Source organism: Hippocampus comes, unplaced genomic scaffold (genome assembly GCF_001891065.2).
Source record: "Hippocampus comes isolate QL1 unplaced genomic scaffold, H_comes_QL1_v1.1 scaffold21, whole genome shotgun sequence".
Lineage (NCBI taxonomy): Eukaryota > Metazoa > Chordata > Actinopteri > Syngnathiformes > Syngnathidae > Hippocampus > Hippocampus comes.
In genome coordinates, this window is record NW_017805745.1 from 2,284,212 (window position 1) to 2,301,339 (window position 17,128).

Sequence of the window (17,128 nt, forward strand, 5' to 3'; positions counted from 1 at the left end):
CCGCCCAAAAGTGGCTCTTTCCGCAGTTTGGGCCCTTTGAAGCCAGAAGCGTCGACATCAACTCCCATCCCCCCCCCCGTACGGGACGGCTTCCCGGCGAAAGTCACTCCTGAAACATGTCGGCTTGCTCGAAGACGCGGCCGGTGTGAGGGTGAGCGTGAAGGAGCGCTTTGCTTCCTGAGCATCGGTGGTCATTTCATACGCAAAGCTAGCGTACGGTCCAGCGTGTGCCCCGCCTCTGGAAAATGGACGGCTGGTTTCTGCATGTGGCTACTCCATCCGGTCCCCCACCACCGCCCCCCTTCCATCTTTTGCAGGATTGCGAGGGCACTAATTATCATCTGAGCGCCCACGATTAGGAGATCAAACAGAGATCGAATGCCATTTCCGTCCATTAATGCGCCGGCTTTAGAGCGGCTGTCGTGGCCATGACGCATCCCGCACTCGGGGAGAGATGACAGGGGGGAGGGGGGTCGGCGAGGAGGGGGCGACCGTGCACATCACATTGAAATGTTGTGAAAATGGAAATCATTTTGGGAATTTTTTTTTCAAATCTCCAATGGAAATATGGCATCAAAAATCAAAATGTTTCTCATTGTCACTACTCCGGCTTGCATACATTTCAGTGGTTGAGAATGAACCAAATTTGAAACGCAAGAAGGTGCCGCCCCCTCCCGGCCGTGGTGAGGAATAACATTTTCAAAGCCCGCCACTCCTTGAAGTTGATTGTCAAACTAAACGTCGAACAAAGAGAATTACCCATTGTGCATTTAAAACGCTTCTACTAACTTCATGCCAACAGAATGAAAAGTGCCACGGGTGTGCTAACGAAGAGCATCGATTGTGGCAATGTTACTTTCATTCCGCCTATATGTGGACACAAATGGTGGGGCGGTGCTTTTAGACAGACAATATCACAATCCTCCCCCGCATGTATTCTTTATCCTCTGCAAAAAATAGGACCAATAATATTTGAGAGCGGCGACGTCTTCTTTGTTTGTGTCTGTGTGCCTGATTTCTCCTGCCCCCTGGTGGCCACAGCAAAACGTGCAGCGCAATTCATTGAAATGAAACCTTGAATTCATTCTCGAATGTAGACGAGACTGCACGCTGCTATTTTTGAATGCAAATTGTTGAAATGTTGGTCAGAAAACAATCGTCAATTGCAAATGGAAGCGCAACCCAACTGTGCCGAACAAACGGGCTGGACTGGATTCTTTTGTTTTGTTTTTGAAGTTGAAGAGTGATTGATTCACGCGTCACTCGAGGGGGCCCGCGTTGCTCCACTGGTACTTGCTACTTACTGTCCTCGTGGTATCGGTCCTTGGCAGCAATGAGTACTCGAGTGACGACTCGAGGACCGATATCGGTCTGGGAAAACAAAAAGTAGCATTGAACGTTCGTAAGATACAAAATTGTTGTTGAAACCCAATGAGTATTTCCTCCCTATTTCTTTTTGCATCCTTTTGGTCTCGTCACATCGCCTCCTTGCGGCCGTCATCGCCGTGTGAGCGATGACCTCGCTGCCGCCGCCGTCGCCATTAACGACCTCGCCGCTTCCAGCTCCATTTTCCGCTCTCATCAAAAACATTCAGAAGGAAGAAGAAAGAAAGAAGGGGGAAAAAAAAAATATTTCTTCCCGTCTGCGGCAGTCATTTCCAGCCGCATTGTATTTATGCACTGCAGGAGAAAAAAAAAAAAAAAGGTAATAGATCAAGCACATTCCATTATTCTCTTATAAGATCATTAGCAAATATAATTAGATATGAAAGAAAGTAATTTGGAGAGGCGAGCGGAGGAAAGCGCTATCAGGCACACAAGACAGATTGTAGCATCGCAGTGTTTGGGCTTAAATTGCTCAGCGGAGCTTTTATCTCCACGCCAATCTTTCTGCCTCAGAAATAGTTTGAGAGGCGCCCGCGCACCACCGACCGGAACAAACGCGCACTTCACTCGCCCGCTTATTTTATATTCAAAAAAGAAAAAGAAAAAACAAAAGGACTCTCATTAAAGGCTTGACATTGCTTCTTTTCTTTTGTTGTGATTCTCCTGAGGCCGAATCCATTTGGAGGCCTTTCCCACACTCGCAAAGTCAGCTGGATTCTGCTCCAGCAGCCCCCCCGCGACTCTGTTCAGGATAAGCGGTGTGGAAAATGGATGGACTTTGACGAAAACTAAATGCGGAGGGACGTGTTTGTATCGTGAGGAGAGCCACGCAAACGTCTCGGCGCACCCAAAGTCAAAGGCGCCGCGCGCAAGCGTTTGCGAACACGTTTCGACGCCGTCAACGAGACGAACGGACGTCGCGAGACGGGGAGCGCTTTTCAGCAAGCTTAACGGCGTCCCTCGACGCTTACGACTCCCAACTCCCCATTATTTTCCAAATGCTGGCATGCAAACAGCAAGAGTCAAAGACCTTTCCGTGGCGTCTGGGTCAGTTTGGTCTGCTCGGTCTGCTCTTTCTTGGATTTGCCCATAGTTTTCCTTCCGTATCATTTATTCAATCCTCAAACTGAAACAAGCCCGAGAGCGCAGCGCTGGTGAATCTGTGCTGGATTTCATGAGATTTTGTTGCAGATTGTCCTCTCCCGTCACATATGTAGCCCTGCTCCAAATTGTGTTCCCATTCTAAAAAAAAAAAAAAAAAAATGCAAACAAGTTTTGATTGTGCTTTTTCGATTATTTTCTGCCGCTTTAATAAACACAGCAAGCACCCAAATGGAATTTTGATCTGTGTGTGTGAGTGTGTCATGCACGCCTTCCACTGTGGGCTGGCTGTGTTTGTCTAATAGGACGCGAGCCCCAAAAGGAGAGTCAACAACGCCGCCGTTCCCGCTGCCGCATGCTCGCCTTTGCCGCCGCTTGTTCTTCCTCCTCGGAGCGCTTTGAGGGATGGGGAGGGAAAGTGTGGATTTTTCTCCTCTTTGTGCGAATCACAGACAGTGGCAGGCCTGTCTATAAACATCCTGTATTCATTAAAACCATCTAAAAATACGCTTGTTTTTTTTTTGTTGTTTTTTTTTGGGGGGGGGGCCTTGGGGGCGCCCTCACTTCCTAGATTCTCCTCGTTTCGCTCGTATTTCCATATTTATGATTGCTTTCTCGAGTGACTTGAGCGTGAACCAGAACAGAATAACAGCCTTTGCCTTCAATGCGACTCCAGGAAGTAGACGGCACCCGCTGCTGATACGGCGGCATTCCGCTTCGGCACACAAAGCTCCCAAAATGTCTTTGAGTCGGGACGAGACCTCCGCTGAAAGTCCACCGAATTGTCTTCAAGCGTTTGCCGGATGCTTGATCACTTTTTCCGAATTACATTTGCGAAGAAAAAGAATGTGATCGACCTTGGTTCGAAACATCACATTACATGCAAGTATTTGTCAGGTTTTGAAAATTCCGCAGCCAGTTTGACTTTTGAACATCAACTTAGGGTGGCACGTCCATCATGATCAGGAGAGGACCCGACCCGCACAAAATTGCACCGGAAGACGGCCTGTTGGCTTTGAAGGAGCCATTTTGGTCCTCCTCCTAAGACAAAGGCGACCGGCAGATTTGCTCCGCTCCCTCCCAAATTTAAACCTCGTACACTCGACAGATGGACAACACTTCAATCGCCAAGATGTTCTGCAAACACGAGGGCGGAGCATAACCTCGCAGTTGGATGTGCCTGAAAAAGTGGCCGTCATGATGAAAGCCGGGCCTCAAAAGATACTGCAAGTTCAGCATGATGAGACCCACATAAAAAGTCTCAAGAAGCCATGTCTCAAACGACAACATGCGAGTTTGTCTGTTTTGGTTTGAAGCTGCCATTCTCGGCACATTTGTGGTCCTTTGCAGGCCTCGTTCAGATGAACGGTTGTCCAACTGTGATCAAATTCGAGCCCCACACTGAACGCTAGACAGGTGGCCAAGAGTGAATTGTGGCTAACTTGAGTTCCTGTCATGGTCTTTGGATGCAGCAAACTTTGATGATTTGTTGTAAAACACAAAACCTGACCAGCACAAAGAGAAAAAGCTCATCTAATCGCTTCCATACATTTTGTCCCTTGGAGGACGCCAGAAAAAAACGGAAACGGTTTCACATGGCAACCAACAAAACTATTTTTGTCGCAGCAGAGGGAAACAAGACTTCATACAGTACACGAGTGTGTAAATGTATGCACAGAATCTTGAATTAATCAGCTGTCTAGATGGAAATATGGTTCTCGGTTGTTTTTGTTTGAAATCACCACTACATCTGCATATGTGTCAGCTGCACTTGGAATTCAAACGTTCCACATTTGGTTGTTTACATGAAAGCGTGGGTGTCCATATGCCCTTGGAATTACGCTCGGCGGAGTCATCCGAAATGGAATCCATCTATTGGTTGCTTTTTGCAAAATTGAGGACGCTCTGCTTTTGGGGCATCTGCCCTTGCTGTTGTCGCTGGGATGGCGAAGCCTCGTTCCCGCCGCCGCCGTTGCCGCCTTGCCTTTTATCCGTCCTGTTAAGCGTGACGCGCGCATTACGGCCGGGAGCTGTGCGGCCTCGGCCATATGCTGTTGCCTTTTTTTTTTTTTTGTCATCTTCCTCTTCTTCGGAGGCCTGGTTCCCTGAAGAAGGCCCGTGCTGTACCACCAACGACCACAGGAGGGCGCACTTTGGACACAAGCGGAAGCTCATTTGTCAAGCGTCACTTGGGTGAAGCAGTGAGGTCTCATTGATGTTGTCTGGGAATTGATTGTCTTCTCATTGAAACGCATCGGCAACATGATGTTTTTATAGTGACAGGGTTTTTTTGTTTTGTTTTGTTTTTTTGCAGATTACAATATTATAATATTACAATATTCTTATTATCTTAATATTTGTTTTTTTTTCCTTCAAATTGTGACCTTTTTTACAGACCTTTTTATGGATATTTGAGAAACAAGTCTGATTTTTTAAGGGGGAAAAAGTAAATTAGAGGAGGAAAATAGCAAATATTTTCAAGGGGAAAAAAACGACCAAAAACACAATGTTTTTCGACTGCGAACGGGGAAAAAAGGCCTGACTTTCATTGAATCTTACTTATTTTTCTTTTTTTTTTTCTTCAAGGAATATTTTCTTGTTGTTTCTCCAAAAAATGGAGGGGGTAAAAAAGTCAACGCTCTCCCAAAATAGTCGTAAATGACAAAGCCAGAAAAGAAAAAGGCCTACCTTTGGGAAGTTTCATGACATTTGTATTAATACAGCCCAAATGCGATGATGGCGACAGCAAATGGCCCACAGTATTTAAAAATGAAACTCAAGAAACTAAAAAAAAAAACCATTTAAAAAGACAAAAAGTGTTTGCTCGATCCAGTTTTTGGCCACTAGAGGGAGCCCACGTACCACTAGAGTGGTTACTCGTTGCCCAAAAACGCGAGTCCAGAGAGTCGTGTGTGCGTGTGCGTGCGTGCGTGCGTGCGTGCGTGCGTGCGCGCGCGCGTGCGTGCGTGCGTGTGTGCGTGCGTGTGTGTGTGTGTGTGTGTGTGTGTGTGTGTGTGTTCAGCCAAGTCATTTAGGATGAACATACACGCCAAACGTGTGTGACGGTGTGTTTATTCGCGTGTGTGTTGAATCCGCACTTGAATGAGAAATTAGGGAGGGGGTTTAAAAATGGTCGACGAGGTCGGGTTGGGCTAAATGTGTCAAGTTGGCTGGAAGAACGTGCGTGTGCTTTTCGACAGTTGTTTGGGGAGACGCTTAAATAACGTTCCAGGTGTCTCACTTAATGAAGAGTGAACATCAAATATGCCCTCGAAGCTTGAGCTCGTTAACCTAAAGCAAGACGTTTTGGGTTATGTGTATTTAATAAAAAGTCGTTTGTATATTTCGACTTGAGGAGTGACCTCCCCGCAAATTCGAAATGTTTTTGTTGCGGTCGGTCGTGGTGGAGCTTGACTGGCTGTGTTGCACTGCCACCTGCTGGTCACGTTGCTCGTCGACACGTAGGCTCCAAATGAACCAGATTGACTCATTTTTGAAAATATCACGTCGTCTCTTGGATTAAAATAGATATGATTTGAACTCTGACCTCGCTCCCCGTTTTCTCTTGGGTCCTAGTGCCCGCCTGGATGTTGGAGGAGGAGCAGCCGGTGAGCCTTGAGCCCGCTCTGACCCTGGACCAGGACCACCTCAACAGTGACCTTGACGAGCTGGGCGACCTCCGCCACGACGAACAAGACTAACTACCAACCTGATGAAGAAAAACTTTATTTAAACTCTCTCACACACACACACACACACACACACACACACACACACACACACACACACACACACACACATTTGTGGAAGGCGGACGGAAAGAAAAAAAAAAGAGAGAAAGAAAAGAAACTTTTGTTTTGAAACTACCTGTGTGACGACGAGCACTTCCTGTCCACTTTCAGGCTTTCCCCAGCCAGCCAGGCAACTTTTTGGGTTCCTTCTTTCCTGTATTCCACCCCCAAGACTTGCTACACATATAAATATATCGTACCCGGAATGTATTCTTCTGTAGAATAGCCACGTTAGCGCGCCGCCTCACTGTTAGCGACATAGCGACGTTTCCAGGCCGTCGTTTAACGGAGGGGAAAAAAAAAAAAAAAAGCAGAGGAGGACTTTTCATGCGTGTATCGTTGAGTCTTTCCAAATTTGACTAAGAATCAAAAGTGACTGATTATTTTGTTGCTTTTTTTTCGAACAGCAAAATACAAAAAAACCCTTCATTTTGTTTTCGATTTTGGCGCTCACTGAAAGTGCAATTTCACAGCATTGGAATTCTTTGTGAAAACGTGTACTTGGAAAAGTTTGCAGGTGTTTTCTGGTCTCACGTTTTCCTCCTCACAGGCAAAAATGTTCTCTGTGCCCCCACTCGCTTTTCTGAAAAATATTCTCAACTCAACTTTTTTGAGAGAGCACTTTAAAAAAAAACACAGCACACCGCAGCAGCCGACAAAGTGCTGTCCAGTCAAAATCAGACGGATGAAAGCAAAGAGGGTCAAGACAAGAAATACCCCCCCTCCCCCCCCCCAAAGATTGTTCACAACATAAAACAACGCCGATTGGCTCGTTTCTCGGATGAGTCGATTCGTTTCCAATCATCTCTGGCGGCCGCCATTTTGTCCTCCCCTGCCCTCAGACGACAGGTGAGTCGGGACATTCGCAATGCGAGCCCGAAGGCACGTGGCATCATTTTCAGTCGACAGCAGAGGGCGCTACAGGACTAAATGGATAGAAAACATTTCTTTTGTCAAACAGCGGTCCCCAAAAAATGCGGCTTTTTTTGGGAGGAAGAAAAAGTTGCAACGGAATTGGAATAATGACCCCAAAAAATGGCAGTCTTAACAAGAACCAAGATGTTTCTTTTCAGGATGTAGGTTTGCAATCTGACGAAGATAAAGCTCACAAAGTTCAGTTGTAGCTTCACAAAATTAGGGTGGAAGAAGCCAAAGTTCAATGAGCTAAGAAAGTGAATTTCAAAATTGCAACGCCAACATCAAACCATTTCCTTGGCGCCCTCTTGCGGCGTCTGCCAAGGAGCTACTCGATGTTGACGTGAGTTGAGGAAGTTTTTTTTTTTTTTTTTTTTTTTTAATCTGAGCAGCCTCAAATTGGAAGATGAAAATCAGGCCTTTTGTGTGTATGTTAGATTCAAAATAATAAGAAGAACAACAAAACAATCAGTCCCTTTTTCTTTTTGTTGGGTTGGGGGGTGGGGGGGGGCGGTAGCGATGACGCACTGCTGATTTGAACCATGTGTGTGATGATTGTAAACAAGGAGCACTTGAACTGCCCCGAGATGTACTTTGACCCCCAAAGCCCCTCAGCCCACATAGCGGCATACCTCCACCATCGACCCCCCCCCCCACCCACCCCCTCCTTTTTTGGGTCTTTCTCGGTGTACATAAAGAGATTTAGAAAGATGTTCCCAAGGAGCGTCCTAAAAGACAAGAAAAAAAAAGAGAGGCCTTTATCAAGCCTACGTTCTTCTCGGGAAGAATTAAAAGAAAAAAAAAAACAACCACAAAAACGGGGTTTTGTAAAATACTGCCAGCCGTCGTTGTTGCACAGTGTGACTGAAGACTACTGAGGAGGAGGATGGATCGACTGACTACGTGAGAAGAAAAACAAAACAAACAAAAAAAAAGAAACTGGAAAAAGTTGTGTAGAGCCTTAGCGTGGACTGAACTGCGTAGCTGTGCTAGACTCCAGGACGGACGCTTTGCTTTGCTTTCATTTTTCTCGCTTTGTCATTTTTGCTTCAGACACACACACACACACACACACATACATCTATATATTTAAATTCTCTCAAACATTCGGGCTGCACAATATTGGAAGAACAAGGGATGTGCATTCATGATTTTTAACGTGTACCTCAAGAAATGACATTTTTATTATCTGTTGAAACAAGAAAAAAATAGGTGTGTCTGTGTGCATTTGAGGTTGGCCCGATAAAAGCAAACAATTCCCAAAGTATTAGCTTATCACATCTTTCTGATCTGCAAATTGCATATGCCATTTACATGGTCATATTTTTCAGTGTACTGTGCAGCCCTCTTGCTCGCTCTCTCTTTCTCGCCCTCCCTCCCTTTCACTCTTTTCCCCCCCCCTCCGCCCCCCTCTCTCTCCTCATATATATATATATCCACGACACGCTCTGTGGTCCAAAGCACCAAAGAAGTTCGCGAGCACGAGTGAGAGGAGAAAGGCGACAGTGGACAACACCTGCAATAACACGACACCAAACCACGACGACAGACGGACGCGTGCGCAGTTAGTCGGGAGGGGGCCTACCCGTCACAAAGGCTGCGGAAGCCTTACCGCTGTGATCCAACGCAAAGTCGTCGTGGGCGTAGCGGTACTTCTCCGGGCCGCACGCGATGAACACGTCGTCGTCGCCGAAGAAATCCTGCAAGCACGTGATCTGGAACAAAAGCGCGCCGAATTTTTGGTGCATCTTGTTTTATGATAAAGACGGTCGAGCAATTTCATGTTGATGGGATTTTGGTTACTCTGAAATTTCTTGGCTGCTTCTTCATGGAATTATATATATATATATATATATATATATATATATATAGATTTTTTTTTTTTTTTTTTTTTGACTTCGGGGAGAAATTTCTGGCTGAGCCCAAAATGGCCTCCAACTTTTGCAGGTGACCTTGAGATGAGTTGCAAGTGTCGACTCAAGAGCCAGGAAGCATCGCCGAAAGGCATCCAAGTTGACGGAGCGAGCATCTGTTGTTCAGGGTCGCTCCGAAAGCCAGACGAACCAAAAGCTTCAACATTTGGACCATGAAGGCTCGAACAGGTCACAAGGTGGGAGTGCATTTTGGGCTCGTCGGGAAAGGTCGAGTCGCGCGGCGGCCGTCGCCGTCGTCGCGCTCCATCCGGAAAAGAACAAAAACAAAAGATGACAATCGTCGGCCGCGCTGCAAAACGGCGACACCACGTGGATGAGGATGATGAAGGCGTCGACGATGCGTGGCGGGACTTATCTCCTTTCTCATTTTGTTCTCAGCTTTGTTTTGTTGCTATTGTTGTTGTTGACGCTTCGCCGTTTTGGGTTCCTTGCGAGCATTTTGCACTGTGATCGTATTATGATGAGGACGATGATGATGAAAATAACGACAAGGATTCCCAGCGCGACAAGAAACCGAAGGTTGCGCGTTTGTGGGGTCCCCTTGGCATCGTGAAATGTTTCTCGGTCGTTTTTTTTTTTTTTTTGTCGTTTTTATGTGAAGAGAGCGATTCTAACGTGCTCATGTACAGTCCCCGATATGATGAGCGTTCTCATGCTAACGATGATAAGAATAAGAATCAGCTTTCACGGCGCCCGTTTTCTTCCTCCCACCCAAGACTTTCGTTGGATCTCTCCTCGATGTGGCTTTGACTTTTTCTTTGGACTTCCTCGGAGCCGCCGGCGGCCGGCCTGCGCGCGGAGGAGCGGCGAGCGGTCGCCGGGCGGCCATTCCACACCCTCTCCTGGTGTCTTGTGTTTGGCAGATGCTTTGTTTTGTAACTACTGAACTGTACTTATAAGAAAAATAAAATGTATTCCGACTCCAAAAAAAAAAGGGAAAAGATCGCTCAATAAACGAGCGATCACGTGTGCTGCCTTCTTCTTCGACATGCAATTGAACGAGTTGGCCAAAAAAAAACCATTGGATTGATAGAAATTATGATTTTCACAGTTGAATGTGGCTCAATTTTGTCACTACATTGGGGGAATTTTTTTTTTAAATGATGGAATTCCACAGATTTCAAAAGTTGCAAATTGAACCAAACATTTTTGTAAATTCGACGAAATTTCAGATTTCAGCAAAATGTAGAAATTTTCATTGAGACGAGATTGAAAACTCAAGGTTTCTTTTCCAAGTGAGTGGATTTCACCCCAAAATGTGAGTCAACGTTCAATGAAAAGTTTTTGAAAAAAACTGTCACTTCAGTGAAACTTTAAAATCCGTAAAAAACATTGTGAAGTGATTTCACTTCTCCAGTGAAAATTAAACATCTTTTTGAAAATTACAACAATAATCTCATCAACACTGGGAAAATCGGGCAAACATTTTTAACTTTCAAAATGTCAATGTTTAATTAAGTTTTTGGGGGGACATGATTGGTTTTCACCCCCCAAAAGAGCATACTCCATCGACGCCGTTTTTAAAGTTTTTTTCAAGTTCAACTAAATTCAAGTTTTTCCAAGTTAAATGTACATGTGATCGATACATATGTCCATTGATTTTAAAGCAGAACGAGTCCCTTTGGTCGGGAAATGTCAAGTAGGTTTTTGCTGCACCTCCACCCAATGGGGTCTGTGTAAAATAGTTGGAAAAAAAAGAGACATTTGAAGTGAAGAAATCAGCTTTGCATTTTTTTTTTTGTACATTTCATAAATTACAAAAGCATGTATTTACACCTCAAACGCGCGTAGCATCAAAAAAGATTCAAAGCAAGCCGAGGGCCAACAAAGGTCACCGACGGGGGCGCTTCAGTAGTTGTGCGGGCGCGGGCCGGGCTGCTTGACGTGCGCGCCGACCCGGCGTTGGCGCGTCTTGACCGTGGCCAGGTTTCGTCTGAGGAGGGCGCCGCGGCTCAGCCTCTTGCGCTCGGCCGGCGGCGGGACGGCGTGGGCCGGCAGGGGGAGGCCCCACGCCGCCAGCCGCCAGGACACGCGGCTGCGCCGGAAGGCCAAGGACGCCGGCCGCAAAGCGAGCGGCCTGGAAAGACAACACGCACCCATTCGGACTGGAGAAAACAAGAGCCGAATGGACGGGTGACGTCCTCGTCCATTCACTCAATGTTTCAATTTCGTTTCCTTTTTTTTCCTCTCAGAAAATGCCAACTGGCTTGAAATTCATTTTTTGAGCAGCTGAGCGCGAGTCACCTGGAAGAAAGGTCCTCCTCGTTTTCATTGGAACTTTCGTCCTCGTCTTCGTCATGGAGGTCAGCTGCGCTCATCCTGCATCTCATCTGGAGGACGGACATGCTGGGCTGCTCCAGTAGAAGCTCCCCCAGGGTCTCTGACGCCTCGGGGGACAAAAGCGGGCCCACCTCTGACACGCAAACAAACAAACACGCTGTCGGCCTCGTGTGCGACCATGCTCTTCTCATCTGCGTGTGGGTGTACGCGTTGGGAATTGTCACCTGGCAGATTGACGATGACCCAGCCTCCCTCTTCGAAGTCCAGCAGTTCGCCTCTTCTGTCTTCACATTCGCCGCCGCCGCCACCGAGCAACTGCGAAATGATCTTGCCAATCATCGTCACGGCAACCTGCAGGACAACAAACACATTAGATTGGAATCATTCGGTTTGACTTTTCCTTCCTGTTAAAAATGGTTTATCTTAAGGCTCATGTGAAGCCCCACCCTTGACCAATCACTTAATTTGGATGATGGCTGAATACAATTTTTTTTTTTTTTTTTTTACATTTGGAGAATGTGGAGCCCCTGTCCCCAGCCACAAGGTGTCAACATGCAAATTTACTTGACTAAAATTTCAAGTCAGTCTAATTGACATGCTGATGTTCTTTTGGCCTGTTGCTTTTCTGTCAATATACTGTGCACGTCATGACATGTGCCCCAAACATCTCCGTAAAGTCAGCAATGATCTTGACACTTTTATCCTGGCAGTTTTTTTTTTTTTTTAATATGTGCGACATGAATGTTACAGAACATTTAAACTCCGGAATGAATAAGAATAGTTAACTCCACGACAACAATGATTAGCGATGTTTCTGAAGTTTAGGTCTCCCTCTTGTGGCCACCTGCGCACATGACATCAATCAGGACTTGTTCGGTGTTTCACAAAATACGTCACAATGACTTAATATCTTCAAAAAAGGTGAAAAAAACATACATTTGGGTAAGGAGTGACATCCTATACTCTGTACCTAACGCTAACCTTAAAACCCCTTTCGAATGACGTTTCATATTCATATTTACTTTCAGTATGTCATTACAGAGTGAAGGAAACTAATTACGTTTTGCAAGCCCCCCAAAAAAAACACGTAATGATGACATTAAGAGGTACACTACACTTTCCAGTTAAAAAGAGAATGAGGAGCCAGGCTTTGTTTTCTGCTAAAAATAGATTTGACTGTCTTGAGGAGTTTTTTTTATTAACTTATTTAAGTCAAATTGTACATGGAAAACGTAATTTTGTGACTGGAAAAGAATGTGAGACGACTTTCACATATTTGCTTTTTTGCGTCATTTGCCTTCCCCCCTCAAATGGACATGTTCGGACAACAGCTGATGCGACGTTACGGCCGGAGACAAAAAGACAAAGACCGTCCTCGGCGAGTGTGTAAAAATATGTCATTGCTCTCCTCGAAGATGAGAAGAATTTCTAAACTCACCGGACAGGGTGACAAAATATAGTTTATTCTTCTTCTTCTTCTTCTTCTTTAGGGCGAGGTCGTCGAACCGAGTTGATGCTGCAGCTTTATTTTGATCGCGAGCTTGTTTATCCTAAGAGTCCTCCAGCACAGCATCGTTACGTCATCAAGAACCGCCCTAAAAGAGGCGGGAAGCGTCACCGCGACGTCGGTCGTCCTCAGGCAGAACGACAAAGACTAGAATAGTCTCCGAACGTTTTTGAAATCGTTGAAACACATTTTGACAAAATATGTATATTAAGAGAGAACATCGACATTATTAGTCTTTTTGTTGTTGTCATTTATCGCCGAGTGTTTACTCCCAGCGTTCTGCTACGTCATCTCGGGCCGCCTAAAAAGAGGCGGTGTCGCGTTTAGGCACTATATGGCAGCAGTTTTACGGTGGATAGTTTTTTTTTTTTTTTTGGTCTGAGAAACTGTTCCGCTTACAAAAAAAAATTAATGAAATAAAAATCTGAGTGTTTACTACGTTTCTAGGAGGGCTAAAGCGGATAGTTTCATACATGAATCGTGATAAGTAATAGTCACATTTATTTTAATTTGTATTTTTATCACCAAGCCATTCGTACAAGCGTCACCAAAGGTCATCATAAAATTGGGCAAAAGGGTGGGGTTGGGACGTCATTCCGATTTCAGAACGATGTCAATTGTAAATGCAACGATTGCAGTTAATCTCCGCACATTCAGCAGAGTCTGTGCAACATTTTTGATTAAAATACGCAATACAATCAAATGATAGCGACAATTAGTCGGGTTGATGGGATTTCTCAATTGATAGCATTTAATACCGACTAAATGGGTTTTACTGCTTGGTCGGGAACCATCTTGTCACGACTGTTTATGCTCTGAAACAATCCGGAAGTTGTCGACAAAAAGTCCAACATCAACAGGACCAAAGTTTATTGCTACTACACGAGTACCGGTAAGAATAGTTATGCCACGGCTGTTTTAACGCATGAAAGTCACATAAAATAATTGTGCGAAACAGTTCTTAAGGGAAAACGTGATGCGGCTAACCTTTTATTCGTCGAGGAAGCAACTACAAAGATGAATTTGTCGGAATAATTTGAAATCAAAAACGAAACCAATTTAATTGACAACTGTACTTGTATCATCATAGAGAGAGGAAAAATAACTTTTGCGTTATGATTGTTAAACTGTTCAAACGAAACTTTAAAGGTAATGCAGGTAAACACTTCTCTGTCCTCGTTCGACCATTGGGCAACAGTTTATTTTTCGTTTATCGTCAATGTTAATGTAATTGTTGACAACAGGTACTTCGGCATTACAAACACCGACGAATGCAATTCGGAGTCATTACGAATGTCTTCATCCTTTGCTTATTTGTTAGTTTCTGTCTATCAAGACAAGAGATAAGACAAGAGAGGGACCAAGTTGACTTAAAATCTATTTAACGAGAAACTCACTCTGACTTTGCAGGCATGACTTTTTGTGACGCCTACCAAATCGAATGTTATTGAGTCAGATGGTCCTCTGCGGCTGAATATGTATATATATTTTTTTAAATTCATGAGCTTTGACGGACTTCTAGTCAAAAATGATGCAATAATGGCTTCTTAATGCTTTTTGTGTGTGTGTGTGTGTGTGTGTGTATGTCTACCAAGACAAATTGGCATGAAGGTTTCATTTTCAAAAGTTGTGAATTGAAGAAACCCTGGAATTTACCAAGAATTGACCCTAAACTAAAACGGATTTCTCGTGTCTTGTTGGTCTTGATATCGTGAGACCTTTTTGCGGGTCATTACAGTGATGTGTACCTACAACTTTGTTGCTTATTGAAAATGATTTGGGGGGGGGGGCTGAGTTTTCAATTGTCGAGATGCGAGTTCTTAGATTTTGGTGTTTTCTAGTACACTAGGAGGGACGGCGCCAGGAATTCCCCACTCTCCGCTGGGGCGAAATAAGGGCTTGATCGATACATGGGGGGCAAGGGGTGTCTGAGAAAGCAATCCTGTATGCTAAACATGTTTGTCAATTTCTGCAGCGTTGGCAAGATGGCGCCCAGGGTGGACGACGTCATGCGCCTGTGCTGCGACATCTCATCTCATGAGCAAATCAAGGTGGCGGTCAAAGGCTCGGCCAAGGGAGCCTTGATGGCGGGCGGCAGCGCCTTTGTGGGAGGCCTGGTGGGCGGACCGCCCGGCATTGCTGTTGGTAAGAACAACTACAAACTTTTGTGGGCAAGAATCATCAACTATGCCATGCAAATGCAAAGAATTGTGGGAGTTTTTGGCCGATGTAAACAAAGTGTCCAACCGGTGGGTATTTTGTTTACAGACATTATTTCATGAAAATCACATGCGAGCTAACCTGATACTAATCAGTTGGCTAAGGCTGTCGCTTGAGCTCAGTCTTGTCCAATGGGCGATCGCACCTTTGACACACTTTTTGGGAGGATAAAGTTATGCGGGGGAGGTGAGGTTGGAGGAGTCTTTCTCTTTTTCTCTCTTTTCCCCAATAAAAAAAGGAAAGTTACACCATTTTTATGAAAAGTATTTTTTTAAATGCCAGAGGAAGTAAAATGTTGATTGCATATGTTTTTTAAATGTTACTTTTTACTTAAAACGTATTTTGTTGGTTTGGGGATTTTTTTTTTTTCAAAGAAAGATAGTTGTGCTTTTATTTTAACAAAAAAAGGTGTTTTGGCCTTAGAAAAAAAAGTGGTGCATGTCCCACGAAATGGCACATGTGAGTTTTCTCAAAAGAAACACCCACCACCATTTGTCAGAAAGCTAACGACGCCAACGAGGACGGTGAAAGTGAGACAGGGCCGGGAACGCTGCTGTTGCCTGGACTATTTTCAGCCTGCCGGTGCAGCGAGACAGTTATTTGTGGGCAGGGGTTATTTGTGGAAATTATTTGTGGCTTGTGGGACCTTCCCACCACGCAAACCACAAATAAATGTGGCGGTCGTGACAGGAACTGTTTGCAAACGGCTGCGAGGTAGAATGAAAAGAGAAGCAGGTACATGACGTTCAGGATTTTTTTTTTTTAAACATGAGTGGGTGAGAAAACAACGTAGCTCCACTGTATATAGCCGAGCATTCAAGGGCAGAAAAGCAGTCTGAAGCAAAGGAAGGATGGATGCAAAAAGTGGCTCTGACGGAAGAAGGTAGGAGGGAAGGAATGAAAGGAGAAAAAGTATGTTTAAGCAGAGAAGGATGATACATAAATTAAAAAAATAACAGGTGTGGTGAGACGGGGGGAGGAACGCCAGCGTGGAAAGTGGATCTGGAGGGAAGATGAGCAGGAAATGGTTTGATGTGGGAGGAAGGTCCGGAAGGAAAACATGCCATGGGGGAAAAGTGGACTTGATGGTAAGGGAGGCAACAATGCAAGTTTAATCAGAGGAGGGATTTCTGATGAAAAAAAAAGTCAGAACGATTGGTGGTCAGGAAGCCAAATATGCCAAGGGGACAGCAGCCCCGTAGGGAAGGACGAAAGGCAGACGATGAAAAGAATACGATGGGGAGGACGCCAGAAGAGTACCTTTCGGCCAGGGAAAGACGGAACCGAGAATGGGGAAGGAAGGAAAGCAAAGGCAGATTGGAGGTGGGAGGCCCGGGCGGCGGAGAAAGGACGCAAGGCCGCAGGTGTGCGTTTGGAGCGAGTGCTGAGCGTTGTTGCCGTTGCCTCCACCAGGGGGCGTGGTGGGCAGCCTGCTGGCGGCCTGGGTGTCGAGCGGCCAGTTCCGCCCGCTGGCTCAGATCCTGGCCGAGCTGCCCCCGGCGCAGCGCGACAAACTGTGCCGGGACGTGAGCGCCGTCCTGGCCGGCTTGAACTGGACGGACGCGGCGCAGCTCGTCGCCTTGGTGACGGGCAACGCCACGCTGCAGCAGCAGGTGCTCGCCGCCCTGCTCAACTACGTCACCAGGGAGCTTCGAGCCGAGGTGCGCTACAAAGACTGACGCGCCCGCCCCGCCCCGCCCAAAGCAAAGCCCCTCGACCGACCGGACCGCTGCTTTTTTTTTTTTTAGCAACTTCACGCGTTGAAACTTCCCCATCATCCTTGTTCCTATTTATTACTATGCCATGTCAATTTCATAAAATGCAACACGGTGACCACTTTGTGTCGATTATTCTTTTTTTTTTTTTTTTTTTTCAAATTCCCCTTGTATGCCTGATGAATTGATTTTTGGATGAAAGTTTTCATGTTTTCCACAACCAAGAGTGGCGTTCCACTGGCCCAACTTGTGCGCGGGCAACACGGGATCGGTTCCCAC

General features: G+C 45.6%; 2 protein-coding genes across 2 annotated transcripts in view; both read left to right on the plus strand.

The window, feature by feature from the left end:
- Positions 1-7,029, plus strand: part of LOC109524569 (zinc finger protein 536-like) — a 49,979-nt gene extending 42,950 nt beyond the window's left edge. The window contains exons 3-4 of the mRNA XM_019884537.1: positions 6,064-6,224; positions 6,269-7,029. Of these exons, the coding sequence (XP_019740096.1) occupies positions 6,064-6,188 (125 nt within the window). The 3' untranslated portion in view covers positions 6,189-6,224; positions 6,269-7,029. The remainder of the gene's footprint in view (positions 1-6,063; positions 6,225-6,268) is intronic.
- Positions 7,030-13,527: 6,498 nt separating this feature from the next.
- On the plus strand, positions 13,528-16,970 carry LOC109524610 (protein C19orf12 homolog). Its single transcript, XM_019884609.1, has 3 exons — positions 13,528-13,806; positions 14,890-15,059; positions 16,548-16,970. Exons 2-3 carry the CDS (start codon positions 14,900-14,902, stop codon positions 16,811-16,813), a joined length of 426 nt encoding a protein of 141 aa, XP_019740168.1. The 5' UTR covers positions 13,528-13,806; positions 14,890-14,899; the 3' UTR covers positions 16,814-16,970.
- The last annotated feature ends 158 nt before the right edge of the window (positions 16,971-17,128 follow it).

Bases quoted from the DNA above. Each gene is read 5' to 3' on its own strand.
- LOC109524610 (XM_019884609.1), top strand. From the start codon at position 14,900: ATGGCGCCCAGGGTGGACGACGTCATGCGCCTGTGCTGCGACATCTCA. The intron at 15,060-16,547 runs GTAAGAACAACT...TGCCTCCACCAG, and splicing joins ACCGCCCGGCATTGCTGTTG to GGGGCGTGGTGGGCAGCCTG.